Source organism: Anomalospiza imberbis, chromosome 3 (assembly GCF_031753505.1).
Source record: "Anomalospiza imberbis isolate Cuckoo-Finch-1a 21T00152 chromosome 3, ASM3175350v1, whole genome shotgun sequence".
NCBI lineage: Eukaryota > Metazoa > Chordata > Aves > Passeriformes > Viduidae > Anomalospiza > Anomalospiza imberbis.
The window spans coordinates 50,052,516-50,071,092 of record NC_089683.1 but is presented as its reverse complement, the minus strand read 5'-3'; the positions used below and the strand labels follow the sequence as shown (position 1 = coordinate 50,071,092).

Below are 18,577 nucleotides of genomic sequence, written 5' to 3'. Positions count from 1 at the left end.
ATTTGCCCCCCCACCCCCCCCCCCCCACCTCCCATTGCATGGATAGTTTATTCACTGATATATACAGATACAGACACGCATACTTATCTGTACTTCCTAGTTAAAAACCAAGATGATGATCTACTATGTTGTGGTGCAGTTGAAACATCCCTTAGGATATATCTGGTTATCTTAAAACTTTCATTCAATGCTGGTGGTTTTGCTGCTTTCACAACCTTCTTGAACTGCTTAGCTCCCTGGGCTCCCCAGATTGCTGGCTGCCCTGCCCTGAACTTTTCTGTTCAGCTGACTTACTAGCTGGGAAGTCAGTGAATTTATGTAGTGAGGGAGCCTTAGACCTTAGGATACACAGAATGTTTACTAGATAAGCTGTCAAAAGTGAAATTGTATCTGGGCAGCCATCAAGATTACAATCCAGAATAACTAGTGCTTGCATTTTAGATGTTTCAGAAATTAAATATTTAAGAACATGTAGCGTTTGGAAAGGAGGGACTTGAGATGTATTTTTTCTTCCAGTTTAATTTCTTATTGTGATATGTACTCTGTGTGTTATTTTCCAACAGGAGACTCCTTCAATTTTTTTTTTTAGTCTGTGCTTTGAACTATTTAAAATAAATTCAGGATTTTTTAAAAATGCATTTTTAAATGTGCTTTTTCCCCCCAGTGTATTTACAGCAACAACACAGATATAAAGACAGAGATTTCATTAGGAAAATTAGGGGTTTGAGGAGAACAGAAAAACTACTCTACTCTGTAAGATGTATAAGAATATCGTGACTAATACCGCATTTATGCAGTTACATCCTTAATAACATTTGGTGTCTTATTTGTGTGATGAAAACAAGCCAGATTGGTGGAGTAACTTTGAGTACCTAGGTATGTTTCTCTTGAGATTTAACAGATAGCCAGAATGCCTTTTCTTGTAATAAAATATTATTTCATGTTTGCAGGTAATATATGCTTTGAACACTAAAAATGATGAACATGAAGCAGCTATCCAAGCCCTTAAGGATGCTCATGAAGAAGAAATCCAACAAATTCTTGCAGAGACCAGAGAGAAGATCTTGCAGTATAAAAGTAAAGTGGCAGAAGAAATGGATCTCAAGAGAAAGATTCAGGTTTTGGAAGAGTCACTGGAAGATCACAAAAAGATGAAACATCAGGCCTTGACAGAATTTGAAGCATATAAGGATAGAGTTGAAGATATGCAGCTTTGTGCAGAAGCTCAGCATGTCCAACGTGTAGTGACCATGTCAAGGGAAGTAGAAGAGATCAGAAAGAAATTCGAGGAAAGGCTACGAAGTTTCATACAGTTGCAAGTACAGTATGAGAAGGACAAGCGTACAGCTCTGGAAGACTTAAAAGCTGCCCACAGGCTTGAAATTCAAGAACTTCTGAAGACTCATCAGAGTCAGAATGCTACTTTAAGTAAGGGACAAGAGAAAATGGAGGAATTGCATAGACTGGAGCTGGAAGACTTGAACAATAAGGTTGAAGAGTTAAGACTGGAAAGAAAAAAGCTCATTGAGGACTATGAAGGCAAACTCAGCAAAGCGCAGTCCTTCTACGAACATGAACTTGACTCTTTGAAAAGATCTCAGCTCTTTACAGCAGAAAGTCTACATGCCTGCAAAGAGAAAGAAGTGGAGCTAAGAAAAGAATTTCAGAACCAGGAAAGTACGTTACGGAAGAATCTGGGGAAGCTTAAAACTGAATTGCAAATGGTCCAGGATGAAGCTGCTAGTCTACGGGAAAAATGCCAAAAACTTCAGGTGGCTCTTGGTACTGCAGAAAACAATGTTCAGGTGAGACTGGTGATATGTTGTTCCCAAGACTGTGAATTTTCTTTTCCTATAAAAGCAGTGTTTCCATGTGGCTGTTATTGGAGTGTGTAAACTTAATTTTCTATCACTCATACGTGCATGTCATCTTCTTCAAATTTTTTTCATTTACTTCTACTTTAAGCTTAATTGTTTAATGAACAATATTTTCACAAGTGGCAACTGAAGTACTGCACACTGCTTCAGTATGTTACTGGGTTTGGCTCAGGTAGAGTTAATTTTCTCTATAGGAGCTTGTGGGATGCCATGTTTTGGATTTGTTGGAAACAGTGTTGGAATTGCAGGAATGGTTTGTTATTGCTGAGCTGTGTTTACACAGAGCGAAGGTCTTTTTGGCTTTTCACCTCACCCTTCTGATGAGGAGGCTGGGGGCGTACAAGGAGCTGGAATGGAGCACAGCCAGGACAGCTGACCCCAGCTGAACACAGGGATATTCCATATTATATGACGTAATGCTCAGCATATAAATCTGGGGGAAGGAGGAAGGAGTGATGGTGTTTGCCTTCCCAAGTCACAGTTATGCCAGATGGAGCCCTGCTTTCCTGGGGACAGCTGGATGTCTGGCTGCCCATGGGGAGTGGTGAATGAATTCCTTGTTTTACTTTGCTTTTATGTGTGTGGCTTTTGTTTTATCTGGCAGTCTTCATCTCAGCCCATGAGTTTTCCCACTTCTACCCTTCCAATTCCCTTCCCTGTCCCACTTTGGCAGTAGTGAGCAAGTGGCAGTGTCGTACTTAGCTGCTTACTGGGTTAAACTCCAACACAGTTTTATTTAGTTTGTTGGGTTGACCCTGGCTGTGTGCCAAGTGCTCACCAAAGCTACTCTATCACCTTTCTCCTCAGCTGAACAGAGGAGAGAGACTCCAGCGAGTTGACTGCACCACACAGCTTGGTGTCATCAGCGAGCTTGCTGAGGGTGCACCTGATACTACTGCACCTGATACTACATCTAAAAAGTGCTGGTCCCAACAGTGACCCCCAGGAATGTTTGATATAAGTAATTGCCCAGCTCTCATTTTATGTATCTCCATGCATAGCTTAATTTGAGTCAGTAGTAAACACTCAGAGTTGCAATGAAGGACACTGAACTGCTGTGAATACATAATGCATTCTTTAATGTGAAAAGCTCTCAGATACCAGAAACCAGGATTCTAAAGTTAACCTCCAAACTTTGTGGACCATTTTATAGTTTTTTTTTTATATACCTTTTTGAATATTGTCACATTTTTCTTATGCATTACTGTCATGCCATGTACCCACTATCTTGTTCTTCAGAAAGTATTTTTGAAGCATTACATATAATACACAATGAATATGGCAATAATAATGCACTATTTCAGCTTTTGTGTGAATAAAACTTGTTTACTGAAAGGTCTCTTATGTACCTTTTAACCTAATGCTCATTTAAATTGACATGATGGTAATAGGTATTATGTGTTTCCTCTAGGTTCTTCAAAAACAGCTAGATGATGTGAAGGAGGAGGAGATGTCATTGTTAAGCAAACACAAAGAAGTGGAAAGTGAGCTTGCAGCTGCTAGAGAGCGCTTACAGCAGCAGGCCACTGATCTTGTTCTCAAAGCCAGTATGTATGTCAGTAACTTAATCTGGAAACAAACTTCATCCTTTTATTCTAGCCTTTCCTTTTTCTGTCAACCTCATGCAGGTTTGGAGTGCCTAAAGACTGTTAAATGCTTTCCATAGAATTTTCCAACAAGTTTGGGGGATTTTTTAACTTTTTTGCTATCATGTGCATTGTACTTAAATTTCCTTTTTTGTGTACTCATTTGTCCAAATGCTGTACTTTGGCATGTACATGTCTTCCAGGCCTTGAAACTGCACTTAGAACAATTCTGCTCTGTATCTGTTCTCCACATAGTAACTGAGACATGCTTCCTGTTCTTCCACCTTTTTTCAGTTGTGTTTTCTTTTTGCTGATGCCGTGGTACTTTCCTTTATACCTACTGTCAGAAGATTTGCAGCTTACTGAATTATAAATCCTTTAAAGCTTTCTCTATAGCTGCTTTGCTTGCTCCTTTGTAGTTGCTGTCATGTGGAAAGGCACAAAAAATAGCTTAAGACCTTACTGTACACATGCAGGTTTCTTTTCCCACGTAGCATTGTCTCCCTAGTGTGCTCAGTAGTAGGCATGGGCCTCAGTACTTGAACTTGGACAGCTATGCAATAGTTAGGGTTCTAGGGCTTAAAAAGGGGCCCCTGACTTATCTTTGGCCCTGTTGAATTGGACCAATTATAGCAATTCCTGATTGTTTTCCACACAAATTAGCACAAGACCAGGAGTAGTCTAGGCTGTATGTTGGAACAATATAGTGACCAGCAGGAGCCCAAGACTGCAAGATCCTATTAGATCAAACAGCTAAAAGGAATAGGCTTACTGCTGAGAGTTTGTAAAATGGGCATCTGACCCTCCAAAAGGTGTTTTGTGAGGCAGTCATAGAAAAATTCATGACTGTATGAGAGCCCTGTTTTCATACACTCTAAAGCCATTGCTTCTTCATTCCTTAGGTAGAAGCATGGGAGGGTTTCACCAGGCCACCCCAAATAAATACCCAGGCTGTTTTTCTGTATTACTGATGGCATGGAGTCAGCTAGCCTGTGATTGAGGCCAGCCCGGGTGTCCTCTGGCACCAGGGTTTTCAGCTTTACCAGAAGTCGCAGTGTGTCTGTGCTGTAGCCAAGCTCAGTGGTGCTGTCAGCAGTACCTCTTTGTTTTACAGTTCATCGCTGTGCAAAAAGAACCAGGATCCCTGTTTGCAGTGGTGCAACCAAGCCATTGCCATGTAGGGTAGTTGGTTGTCAGCCTGTTTGGAACTGGTTTCTGACACTGGTCCACTGCCATCTCCTTGATTTTCAGCTCACACTGTCAAAAATCCTTCTCAAAGAAACTGAATTCTCATACTCAGTTACCATAAAGAATGTTTACTCATCGTATTGCAATTTTAGAACACTCTTTGGGGCATTTAAAATGCTCTTCTTCCATTTATCCTGAGATTCCCAACTTGTAAGGAAAGTGCTGCATTTCATATCTTTTTTGTAGAGCATGAGGAATGGGAAACCTGTCTTCTATGTTAGTATTGCTAGGACAAAAGCACCAGGTTGGTGTCTGTGTGTGCTTACAATGAAATATGTACTTATATGTACAAATATGAAAATATTACAATGAATATGTACTTATATGACAAACTGAAAATTCTCATATCATTATCGTTGCTAGATTATAAAATTTTGGGTTTGAAAATACCTTTCTTAAATGGCTGAACTTTTGAAATAAGGATTTTAAAAAAATGTTACAGAACCTAAGCATACCCATTGTCATATGTCTTCCTCTTCAGTTGTCAGTTTTACAAACAAAAATGTCGAAATAAGTTTTAGAATTCTACAGGGCTTAATGCAATTAGAGGTGTGCATTTTTAATGAAATTACTATTAATTTTGAGGCATTTTAAATTTCTAATTTCATTATATATCTTATAGCTCTTTCCTTCACATCTGTGTCCACAGGCAACAGTTTCCTTTTTGGCACATCTTGCTTTTTACAACAAATGGAAATTAATCATGAGGCTCAGTGATTTTGTCATGTGAGCAACAGCATATACTCCACTTTCATAGCTATTCCTTAGTGACTTAAATTTAAAAGCAATGCTTTGTTATAAAACTGAACTGTCATTCAATCTGTCATTTTTGAAAGTTATAATAAAATGAGAAGGGAAACAACAATCTTCTCTAGAAACTGAGACTACGGAAAGCAGTAGAAAATTATTCAGAGTAAACAATACCTCTCATCTTTAAATTGGACCAAACTATAAGCATCCTCTTTTCCAAAAAGTCTTCTATTCAGTTCAAAGCCACTAGATTTCCACTAGATTTCCACTAGATTTCCACTAGATTTCCACTAGATTTCCACTATCACTGGAATATAAATGTGCACTTCAATTGCATGAAACCAATGCTATGAGTTTTAAAGAGCTGTTTTGTTTTTAGGTCACATTGGAATGCTTCAAGCTACTCAAATGACTCAAGAAGTTACAATCAGAGACTTGGAATCAGAAAAGTCTAGATTAAAGGAAAAATTGTCCCAGCTGGAAGAGGAAAGAAATTTATTACAAAGCAAAACACAGAGTCTGGATGAGCGACAAAGGCAGCAAATTCTGGCATTGGAGAAGGTTAAACAGCTTATTGGCTTTAGCTGAATAAAATAAAAAACACTAGGATTCTCAGAAAAAAAAAAAATGCTTTAATTTTTGTTTGATATGACCAGACTAGGACCAGTATGTTTCAAGCATATCTCATGTAGCAACAAAGAATGACTAATGTAGATTGTAAAGTGAGATTTAAGGGAAGTCAGATTAAATGTTCACACTGCTTTGGAAAATCTTCTAACAATTTCATTTTTTTATGACCTTGTGTGTATATGCCTACTATCTAAATGGTCTGAGGAAGGACAAATTTGAAATTATTAAAGAACTGTTTAAAAACCCATTTGCTGAAAATGCATTGAACATGTTTGAAAATACTAAACAGAAGTTCTCTATAGGCTTGATACCTGATTGTTGTTTTCCCAGATTAAATACAGGAAAAAGTAGATTTTTAATAAATATGTATTGTTTTGCATGGATCTTTTAAAATTACCTTTTTGGTTACTTAATCATGTAGTCAGTGCTTAGTGTTTGCTCAGTTTGTTTTATATGGAAGTTAATTTTTTGCAGATTTATGTTATACATAATGGTTTTGGATTTTTTTATTCCTACTGTTTAGATTTTCTTACCATTGAATAGATTTCTTTTCCTGTACTTTATAGAAAGTAAATGAAGCAAGGGAAACACAACGCGAATATTATGAGAAGGAGCTGGTAAAATTACAAGCAAGATTGGAAGGGGAGGCTGCACAGTTAAAGGAGGCTCATTCCAAGACCTTAGAAGAATTGGCATGGAAACACCATACTGCAATTGAGGCTGCACACAGTAATGCTAATAAGGATAAGAAGAAATTACAGATGGTATGTTCTTATTTTCTTAGTAATAAAACAAAAAGCAACTGTTACAGTTTGCATCTTGTACTGCATGGCTTTGTTTTATGGCAAATTTAATTTGGAATTACCTGCAGGCCTGTGAAGGAACTGCTTACCCTTTAGAAAAATAAAAAATATCTTGGGGGAAAAAACAACCACTTGTACCGTCATTTGTTTGCATACGGAAGATAAATTGTCCATTTATGCAAATGTATTTTCAAGTATAATAGTTTCGTTTTCCTGGGATTTGTGACCCATATTCAGAAGGGTTGGTATATCAAGATCAGTTCTTCTGAAGGAGATGAAAGATTATATTATTAGAACATTTATTTACAGTTTTCATTGACAGTCCAGAAGTACAGAAAGATATTTTATTAGGACTTAGCTATATGTGTACTCAGAAGATGACAATAGCTGTTCTAAACCTGCATCATAAAATTATGTACTGTACAGCAACTTACTTTCCAGCAACTGTATGTTTACGGCATTTTCCTTCTCAGGATGAGAGGCCTATTTTTTAATTATTATTTCCTAATCTGATTGTACGAGTGTTATACACAAATTTTGCCTTACACAGGAAATACAGGATTAAGTGTTTAATTCGAGGCTTTGTTATATTTCTTCTGCTGTATTCACAGGAAACATACCAAGAACCATGGTTGTAGTTAGTGATGTGCATCTCAGACAGATTTGGTTTGTTTTTGTAAATTTTTCTACTAGTAGGTTGCTTCTTAGTTCAATTTTTAATAAATCCAAATTATTTTTTGTCAGCCAGTAATTGATGTGTCTTCTCAGAGACACATATGTCTCTGATCTTTCAGGTTTACTTTCTGTAAAACTTTAAATGTGCTTGTAATTAAGACAATGTCTCTTAGGGTTTGTTTCTTTTATTTCAGTAAGATGTGGGGTTCTTTTTCTTTTGTTTTGTTATTGAAATAATGTGGAGAATAAAACAAAAGGAGATCACAAACTTTTTTTCTTAAATCATTAAACTAGTTTAAATAGGGAACACCTCTGTAAGAATGAGAAATATGAAATGATTTTAACAAGGAAAAAGTAGCTATGAAGAGATGTTAGGATCAAGATCTCAAGTAGTTTTAATCCGATTTCATTGATGTTAAATCTAATCAGATTTCACTGTCTCCTCTGTCAACCTTGTCTCACTAAGCACGTGCTGTGGTGATCAAGTAATCCAAGGAAGAAAATAGTCAAGCTTAAATGCGGAGCAGAGTTGAATTTTGTATGAGGAAGAAGCATGGTACCAGGAGCCTTGGGATAGAGGACATGAGGATTCATTGGGATTGGAAGCCTGGGAAATGCATCTGGGGAACAGGAGGGAATTCAGCAGAATTAGAGTAGGACTCAAAAAATAGCTCAAATATTTCTTTTTGCTTCAGTATTTCCATCTATAAAATAAGATGTAAAAATGGCATCAGGAGGATTATGAAAATAGAGTTGCTAATAATTTTGCAGTACTGCACAGCTGTACTGACAAGTATCATCAGAGAAATAATAGCTCTGTTATCAGAATAGGGTCTAAATAGCACCAGTGGGATTTTGCAGACAGCAGATTTCAGCATGAACAAGACAAATTGATCAATTTTCACTGAGCAAGGAGCATTTATCCCACGTGTTGACTCATGTGGACCCAGTGAAGAAGGCAGGCACTTGTTGCATTTTACCTTGTTTAATAATGTGTTCATGACAGTGTAACCCTCTATTCTGTCACGCTGACCAGCTTCCACCGTGAATGAAGAGATCACGCAAGTAGTGTACGCAGGAATCATTTATTGCCTGCCACATACCCTAAAGCAGTGCTAGAACTAACAAGCTGCTTAATGTGCTTTCCACCCCCCACAAAACACTTGAGGCATCTTTGGGTTTGGATGAGGAAGGCTTGGGCTCTGTTGCGTTTTGGAATTGGCTGGGTGGCACTACATTGCTGTCTTGCAGCAGGAAACCTTGGGTTTCCTTAGACTTTTATATTTTTAGTGACTGTTTTTCTTCTTTAATACTTCAGTTCTTTCTCCCTGTTTCCCCTAATTTTACCAATACTGTACTTTTTGTTTCAGGCTGGCTCTGGTCTATGTATTTTCGTGGCTGTTTCTGAGATAATAATGATTTTTCAGAAACCTGAGCCTAGGTCTGCACAGAGGCACTGGATCAATGCTAAGCCTTGCATTTCAGCTGAGCCCTTAGGAAGGAGTTAATAAAAGAGCCTCTAGCTCCGTAGAAAACCTTGAAGCCTTTTATGGTGTGACTCTGGAGCACCTTGCTTGGCAACCTTAGTTTTCTTCACTAAAACTTTGCAGTATTATGAGCTATGTAGTATATTTCACTGAAATATGTAACAAAATTTTCAATTTTAACATGTTTCCTTTAAAGCATTTTGTGAAAGAAATTGTTCTTCTGAAAATGTATTCTGAATATTAAGAAGGCTGAAGTATAAATTTATACTTTTCCTTAAAAATATAAAAGTTTCTGACATTTATATGTGTATATAAATACACAAACATAACATAGGCTCATGTAAGAGAAATATAATTCATCCAGCAGTTATTTTGAGAATTTGGCTATTACACCATAAAGGTTGAATAAAAACAGGGGTGTTACTTGATCCATTTAGTTAAACTTGAAAACTAATTGCTGATACCTTTTGGTTCAACATAAATGTAATAGATAAATGGTGTGGGACTTTTTTTTTCATTTATTGTAACATTCTGAAATCCTTCACAGAACTCAATCTGGATTTTAAGATTTACTCTTTCCTGTGGGGATTATTTGTAGGAAATAGATGGGTAGAGGCTAGATGCCATGCAGGTTTATCAGTGTAATTTTATAGAAAATGAAAAATTCTTCTTTCAACTTAGACTGAAAAACTGTGAAAGTAGATATAGATGTAAAGCTTTTGATAATTGAGAAGTAATTGAGAGGAAAATCCTGTTTGTCTTTATTTTGTGAATAATCAAGGACATTAAATTATAAAATAAACTGAAAGATTAAGACATCTGTTGTAAAAGGAAATAAGAATTCATGCTCTAACAGTTTAAGGAAAGGATTGAGATCAAAAGTATTTATGCCAGTTAGAATCATTTCCATGTAGTAGATCTGTACTTTGCAATGACTGTGGGAAGTATTAATATTTCTTCCACCCTTCCCATTTCTGAAGGAGTTGGAGCAGCAGTTTGAGAAGGAGAAACTGCATTTGGAGGATGATAAGAATCAGCTCCGACAGCAGCTGGAAAACATGAAGGAAGAGCTGACAGCGAAGCTGACTTCTGCCAATCAGGAGGCAAGGACTAACTTACTTATTTCAGCTACCACATCTCATCAGTAGTGATCTTAGACTCCAGGACAGGTCTAGGACTATGCTGATAAGTGTTTAATGCCTTACTTCTGTTTGGAGTGAAGTATACTTAAAACATGGCAAGTTAATTGACTGCTTCTGAGCAATGATGTTATTGTCCTTTACAAAATAACTAAAGCAAGAGAGATGTAAAAAGTTGATGTAAACAGCTCTTTATTTTTCATTCTTTTTATCTTCTTATTAGGTATGCAGACCTCTACACAAAATATGTCAGGAGAGAGGGAAATTTAACTGTGTGTAAACCCATATTTGGTTGTAGTTAACATATCATAAATTCTGGTCAGTTTCCTGACTTGCAAATCATCTTCATGTATTTTCATCAAAAGATGATATGAAATACTTATACTAAGATCCAAATTGCTCTCTATATCGTGATATATGCAATCAGTGTTAAATGTATCATATCTCAAAACAATTTTAATTTTTTAGTTGGAAAGCACCTTTTCATAATACAATATTTTGAAACTAAAGTACATTCTAGTGATATCAAAAACATCAAACCGTTTTTCTCTGGAACTTTTTGCCTTGTTTCAAGAACATATTTCTTGAGCTGTATTGTTCAGCAAGCCTTATGCATGATTTCAGTGTGAAAGACTTAAACATGAATTTAAGTATTATTTTGCAGCAACATTTTTCATGACTGCTTTCTCTACTGTACAACATTTGGAGAGAGCAGGTGTCTCATTCTGATGACTTGCAAATTGCACAAATACTAAACTAGCTTAAGAAAAAAACCTGCATGTTTTTAATATACTAAATGGGGAAATTTGCCCATAAGTATAGATAAACTTAATAAAGTATAGACTTTATTTGTTAATATATTGTATATTGCTGTATTAATAATATATTGATATGTTACTATATTAATAACATTATAATGCATTTTATTTTTTATATTAAGGTATATATTCTGAAAATATGCATTAACATATACTTTCAGAGTAGGGCCTACCAGATAGATGGATATGCCAGAGATTATACACTACCAGAGAGCTGGACCTCCCACCTTTAGAGTTCAGCAGCTCTCCTGATCAGTCAGTTGTGAGAAGCTGTTTAAACAGGAGGGTTCTTCCTCCTTAGGGTTGCCAGTATCTTTGTTTCAGAGCTTAGAGAAGGTGCAAGTTTAATCTGGAACTGCTCTTTCTCTTTTAACAGTGTGCTTACCTGCATTCAAATTGATGAAAATATATATTTGTTAATGTATCTTAACAAAATCATACACAGCTTTATTTTTCAGTTCAAAACTACAGGAAGTTTAGTTATTTATTTTTAGCTTTAACTTCTCTGTTATAGGCTAACTTTCATTGTTTCTGAATTATATCTGAGTAGAGCACTATTGTCATTCTATCGTCATCTAGCACTGTAGGCGTAAATTTAGCTATTCTTTATCAATTTCTCTTGGCTTCATGAGCAATAAACTTTCTCCTTCCTTGAAGGAAATAACTTCAAATGTTTAAAGAATGAGTTTCTGTTATGCAACTGCTATAAAATTCAGGCTTGGAAAATTAATTCATCAGCATGCCGAATTAACCAAACAGAGGCAAAGCTAAGGAACAGAAGAATAAAGTAGGGAACTAGGTCCAGCTGATGCCCAATATTCAAGTTTATATACAATCCTTTGCCACGATAAATGTAATACCGTATATTTTGCATAGTGAAAGAATGAGAGAAAACATACAGGCAATAAATTTGGGTTGGTTTTTAAATCCACTCCATGTGGTACAGAGGAGATATGTTTTATTTCATTACTATGTTGATCTTGAGCACATAAAAAAGTGTTTCAGTTGCAACCACAGCTTTGCCTTAGATCTCTATTGACAGCTAACAACAGTTTCTCAATGACTTAGAAAAAGCCTCCCTGTGATGTGTCGGACACATGGTTAGCTTGGCTCTTACATTGCTAGTATTGCTTCCTTTTTTTTTTTTTTTTTTTGTTTGCTTTAAGTTACAGAAGTCATTTAACAGTAGGCTTGTATTCATTACTTTCTGTGGATGCTAGCTCAGTTCTAGCTTTCCTGCTGAGAAAGCTGCTTTTGAGCCCATGCCAACTTCTTTTCTTTTTGACAGACTTTCTTGTGGCAATTATCTTAGCTAAAGGATGAAGGAAGATTCTAGCCTCATTAGGCTTGCTTCTAGTACTAAGCTATTTAAGATCAGTGTAATCTTAAATGCCAGAGATTTTTTTGAGAGTTCAGGTTAAGTCAAAATAGTGGCTTTCTCACACGTGTCTCAGGATTAGATTGGCTGTTCACTCTGTAGATGTGTTTCCTTTCACTGTAGACCAGCCAAGGCCTTTTAGAATGTTGATATGTTTGTATCACTTGGCACAGTCATCTAAGGACTTGCTGTCTCCATGCAAAGGATTTCTGATGATGTTATTAAAGATCATTTTAAACAGCCTCCAATGACTGCTTTGTCAACAGCAGAATATATCTTAAGCCCTATGAGTGGCATTCCTGCCTGCTCCCATATCCTTTAGCTCTACAGGACTGCTATTCATATGATGCAAGTGATTTGCTACTATCAGATACATAGACAGCAGTGCACTACCAGGGTACCAGCACTGTTTGAGGACAGTTTTTCTTGTAGGGATTCTCCTTCAGGTAGCAGTGCTCTGTAGGGAATTACTGGTTGTTTGAATATAACTCAAAGGAGCACCGAGACAAGTGCTGCAGTTTACCAGAGTTTTTCACTGAGATCTCTTATGCCAAAGAAATTTTTGATTCCTTTCTGAGAGGAAAGGAGGAGTTCCACTTTTTAAACACTTCACAAATTGTCAACAGAGGGAGAGAGTTCTGAGAGAGAGGGGTAGTGTCTCTGTGTGTATTATAAACAGTATTTGTATGTAATTATTCTAACAAACAGGAAGAGTGGTTATAATTCTTACCTGTCCATGCCTGTAAACCAAAAACTAGTATTTTCTTGTGACACTTGTCCAGTTGTGAATGAATTTATCTCAACCTACAAAGGCAATAGCATAGACTATTGCTTTGGCAAAAAACACATTTCCAATTAACTGCTGTTCTTTGTTCCTCCCTGCCTCCCATTTTTTCGTTTTTCTGACCTTAAAAACATACTTAAAAAGCTTTTTCTTTCCTGTAGCTGGTGAATAGTGTTCAGACTCCCATGTTTTTGTTTGAAGCAAAGAAGTGAAGTATCATAATTTTACAGGTGGGAAGATGAAGCACAAACAGGCAAAAAAAGAAGAGTATTGTTATATAGCAGTTAAGGAAATTATTACATTATATGTACAGTTGTTAGGTTGAGTTTTAAACAGGCTGGACAGGTAGCAATCTAAAAACAGAAACTTAAACCCTAGCACAAGTTAACTTATATATTAGAGTTCATGTATTTTGAACTATTTCATATTATTTTGCTTAAAACATGCTTTCTCACAGTAAATTAAGAGGCATTTTCAGATGTTTCATGTAGCCCCTTTCCTGGCAACGTGCATCAAATGCATTGGATATATATTCTTTACTTGTAAAAACCCTTTAGTTGAGTCTTTGCTTCTATAATATTACAGGAATTTGTTTTTAAATACGGAAGCATTAAGTGATATTAAAGGCGAATAGGTAGTGCAACTAAAAAATTGTCTAGATAAGAATTAGGAAACACAGAAAAATACCAGGATGGCTTGGCAGCCATTAGTAGTAATTATGGAAATTACAGGTCTTTTTGTAATGTCACAGGTGTGTCGTCTGCAAGACCTAGTACGAAAAAGTGAGCAAGGCCTCGGGACTGCAGAAGGACACATCTCCAGTCTTCAGGAAGCTCAGGAAATACTCCAGAAAGAACTAGAATTAACTAGAGCAAGACTACGAGAGACCACAGATTCACTGTATAGTGTTGAGGTAACAATGCTGTTGGAGAATGAATTGTGCAAAGCACAGTTAGGGTGATTTTGGTCTTGTTTTTAAAATGGCTAGAAGCGTTTTGTGGTACCCATGATAGAAGGAGCCTCATATGGCTTCATTAAAGGAGAGATTTCTATTTTGAACAGAAAATTTAAAAACTGGAAACTAGGATATGTTATTTTGGGGCTTGCTTCTTTTATTTTATTAGTCAGTTGTTTCAGGGGGCGTATTTTTTATTTTTAGAATATTTTTCTTATTTAACACATAGTGCTGCAGGCATATCTTTGTGTGATTAATGTAAATTGTAGCTGCCAAAATATGTCCATACAAAATATGTACGGGGCTTTCATGAAAGGATATGAGCTAACACTTGCAATTCCAGATAGTTCATGTCATGATGCAATACAAGGTCTAGAGCTTACAAGATCTGGAATTCACAGAAATCTTTTTGATGAGTTATTTGAATACATATATGCCATGTTTTCCTTGGATAATGGACACAGTCTTCATTTCGGGCTTGAATTTGGAATTTCAGTAAAGACTTTAAAATAATTTTTAGGTATGTGCTAGGATATCTTTAAGGATAGCAGACTATCATCTAGAAAATGTGACCACTTTATACCATTAGGCAGTTAATTTGCCTAGGCACAAATATATTGTCATTTTAATTGGCTTAGATGGAAGTAGAATTGTCAGTTAGACTGTCAATACCTTATTGACTGCAATACTGGGTAAACATTTCTTTTTTGTTTCCTCAGTAAAGAATGTACATTTACAAGATCACAGAAGTATTTGACATAAAGATGCAAATATTATATTTTTTTTTCACTTAACATGTTTTTGTATTTTCTTGACAAAACCAGCCTGAAACAGGTTGTTGGTATATTTTTTTTAATTTCTTTCAGCTACAGTCATTAGAGGTGCACAGTATTATAGTTTATGACTTCCTCTGCATTTTTTAATAATGTCTCTAAATGTTCTTATGAACTAGTATTGCTCTCTTCACCTATTTAATCCTTTAAATATTCATATATAGTAGGTTACTGGCAATAAAATTTATCTTAACAGATTTTAAAATTTATCAAAATGCTGTAGAAAAGGTCTCATTTTAAAAATTAATAATTCAATTTAGTGGGCTATGTTTGCTTCATGAACGGAGCAAGCACTGCTGAACAACATCCATGTAAGTAGTATTTCTAGGTGATACTTAATACTATTCTAGTATGGTAACATTTCAGCAGAAATTGATGGGAATTTTAAAGGTGGTGTTCTCTGTGTTCAGACTGTGAAACCTTGTTTCTAGCAGGCTTGTCCCATTGAGAGACAGAAATGAACTTTGAACTTTGTATCACATACAGATAGCTCACACTTTGAAATTCAAATACTGGATATATGATGCTTAAAAAAAATTAAAAATAAAATTCAAAGCATTCTTTACAAAGGACCGAAGCCACCTGCTCTAATTGTGAAGTAAGTCCTTCAGTGAATGGGACTTGTTATTTGAGGTTCTTTGCAGCATAAATTATTTTGTGATTCAACATTAATGGTATTTGAAAAGATTGCAGAATGACTTATTGGAAAATTGCTTTTTATAGGAATACAGATTTGTGTTTCACAAATAAGAAATATCAGGAAATGTATAAGCATTAATTGTGCATAACTAGGAATTTTACACTGAAGAAGTTGTAGTTCAAATTTATGAGCCAACTGAGCCCATTGTAATTGATATATTTATTATAAATACATTCACTTAATGTTTGAAATACACTTTTGCTGCTGATCAGTCTCTATTGTAAAGTTTGTATTTGCAGGGAGAGCTAGATCAGGAGAGACAACAGCATGAGGCAATGATTGCTGCCATGAGAGAGGAGGAAAAGTTCAAAGTAGACAGAATGGCACGTGACTTGGAAATAAAATGGACAGAAAATCTTCGGCAAGTTTTTTTTAAATTATTATTCTTTACTAATAAATGAACTATATATTGTATGAAAACGTACTATCAAATGAAATGTAAAGCAAAGGATTCTGTTATTTAAGATTTTCCAATTATTACTGAGATTGTAATTCTCTCCTACTTCTTGCACAAGGTCCCACTGCATTTTAGTTATTTGTCCTTTGTTTTTAGACAGGAATGTAATAAGCTTCGTGAAGAGCTGAGGCTGCAGCATGAAGAGGACAAGAAGGCAGCCATGACTCAGTTGTTGCAGCTGAAAGAACGTGAAAAAAATGCAGCAAGGGACGGATGGCAAAAAAAGGTCGAAGATCTTTTAGACCAGGTAACTGTGGTGTCTTTGAGAATTGGAAAGCCATTACAAATTTAATTGTTGGTGGCTTATTACCAACTAAGTAAATTAAATCAATTGTGATATCAGGCTTTGAAATGAAATTTGTTAGCATAGGGCTTTTTAACCTAATAATGATAAAATATTTTAATAATATGTGAATACAACTTTAATTATATGAATGTCATTCTTTACATTAAATGTGAATAAAACTTTTTACAGTTTTGAGGAGGGAGAGAATGTTGACAGTGTCACTTCTTCACTACAAGATTGTTTTGATTTTGTCTGCTCACCTGTTTTGCTGTTAAATATCTACGAATGCTAATTGTTTGGACTTAAAGGTATCAGCTGTCTTTACAAAAGTAATAATCCCCTATGTGTACAAGAATAACACTGTACAAGTCTCTGAGAAGTCAAAATGTGTCTCAGTTTCTCTGACACATTTATTACAGCTATGTCTTACGTGATTTTGGCCATTATTTTGGGATAATTTTGTGTAAATACTGAGGTTTTTAATGGTAACTCTTATTTATAATCTCAGTTATGTTAGATAATTCAAAGAAAATACTTACTTTGTACTTTTTCCAAACCATAAATGCTGTAGAACTGGTTATATTGACTCCAGTTTGAAGAAATTGCTGATAATGAGCAAACATACTTTGAAGTAAGAGTAACAGATTTTGGAACTCATTAAATGACTGTGATTCCAGGGTTTTATTGTGGGATGGCTTTTAATTTGCTGTTTAATTTGGGAAGTCTAATAACTGAACACGCATTTGATTACAGCCTCTCACAGGAGCATGTCACAATATATTTTGCTGTGGGGGAATTTAATCTTGTCAAGTCTTGCGGTTTAGGCTCATAAAAGCTGGAGATTTTCAAAGTTCTTGGTCCATTACATTTTGCAACAGGAGCATAATAAGAATTAGACTAATTTGATTTTAAGTTTCACATTAACCAAGTTTCATTTACTTTCTTTACTTCTTCCTGTAAATAGCATTTTGTCTTGAAAGGGGCATATTGAACTTTCCATAGTTTTAACATACTTTTATCTCTGCCTTTCAAAAATACCACATTAAATCTAACCTACAATTTCAGAATGGAAAAGTACCATGTTACAAATTAACTTCTTTTTCTGCCGATGCAAGAAATTTTGGAATCAGAAAATTAACTGTAGTAAGGAGAATTTACTAGAGAATTTCCAGACAAAGGAAAAGGTCTCTATATGCAAAATGGTTGTTTTACTTTTTTCTTCATATCTATTACTCTATCAAAACTGTATGCAAAGAGATAAATAGCATGTGAGGACTATTTTTTTTTTCAATCCAGCTGTGACTTTTCCATACCACTGTTTGAATTGGATAGGTATTTAATAGAGATTGAAAACATAGTGTTGCTAGTAGGGAATTAAGCTTTCCCTCTGTAAGAATCTGTATTTTATCCATTACAGCTGGAAGAGAGAGATTTCCAGACCATAGTGTAAAAGATGGATAACTTAACTCTTGGAGAAATGGATTTGTAGTAAGTTCCTCCTGAATGCAGTACACAAAAGGTAGTCTCTGAGAGTTGTAGTGACCTGGATCACAGAATCACAGACTTGCTTAGGCTGGAAGAGGCCTCAGGAGGCTGCTCAAATCAGTCAGCACTGAATTAGAACCAGGCTGCTTAGGGCTCTGTCCAGTCAGCTCTTGAATAACCTTTAAGGATGAAGATTCCACAGTGTCTCTGAATAATGTCATTTACTGCTTAATTATACTCATAGTGAGCTTTTTCTTTATATTTAGACAGAACCTTCTCTGTTACCATTTGATTGTAGTCTCTCATTGTTCTGCTGTACACCTTTGTAACAAGACTGGGTCCACTTTCTCTATAACCGCCTCCTAGTACTGGAAAAGTATTAAGTCCCACAAAGCCATTTCTTCTTTAGCCCGAGCAAACAGAGTTAACCTCAGAAGGATATCTGTTCCAGTCCCAGCCTTCTTAGTGGTAGCTCTCTGCAGAATATGAGCAGGTTTATCAACATGTGTCTTGTACCAAAGCAGAATGAGCTGGAGGAGGAGACAGAATATGCCCTCCAGGTGATGTGCAGTAAGAGCCAAGTCGAAGGCACTGATCCCTTCCCTCAAAATACTGGTGCTGCTACAGCCCAGAGTGCTGTTGGCACTCAGTGCTGCCGCACCACACTGCTGGTTCATGTTTAGCCT

The 18,577-nt window shown here is 36.0% G+C and overlaps 1 protein-coding gene across 15 annotated transcripts in view; it reads left to right on the top strand.

Moving 5' to 3' along the window:
* FAM184A (family with sequence similarity 184 member A) overlaps positions 1–18,577 on the top strand; it is a 71,553-nt gene that overhangs the window by 25,294 nt on the left and 27,682 nt on the right. For 11 of the 15 annotated variants that reach the window (XR_010997226.1, XR_010997225.1, XR_010997224.1 and 8 more), the window contains exons 2-9: positions 951–1,805; positions 3,289–3,424; positions 5,841–6,022; positions 6,658–6,855; positions 10,037–10,159; positions 13,927–14,088; positions 15,903–16,024; positions 16,217–16,367. Coding sequence is in view for 12 of the 15 variants with exons in the window: in XM_068184345.1 (XP_068040446.1) it covers positions 951–1,805; positions 3,289–3,424; positions 5,841–6,022; positions 6,658–6,855; positions 10,037–10,159; positions 13,927–14,088; positions 15,903–16,024; positions 16,217–16,367 (1,929 nt within the window). In the remaining 3 variants the exon portion in view is untranslated. Of the gene's footprint in view, positions 1–950; positions 1,806–3,288; positions 3,425–5,840; positions 6,023–6,657; positions 6,856–10,036; positions 10,160–13,926; positions 14,089–15,902; positions 16,029–16,216; positions 16,368–18,577 lie in introns of all 15 variants that reach the window. The other 4 variants (XM_068184342.1, XM_068184333.1, XM_068184338.1 and 1 more) reach the window with 1 other exon arrangement.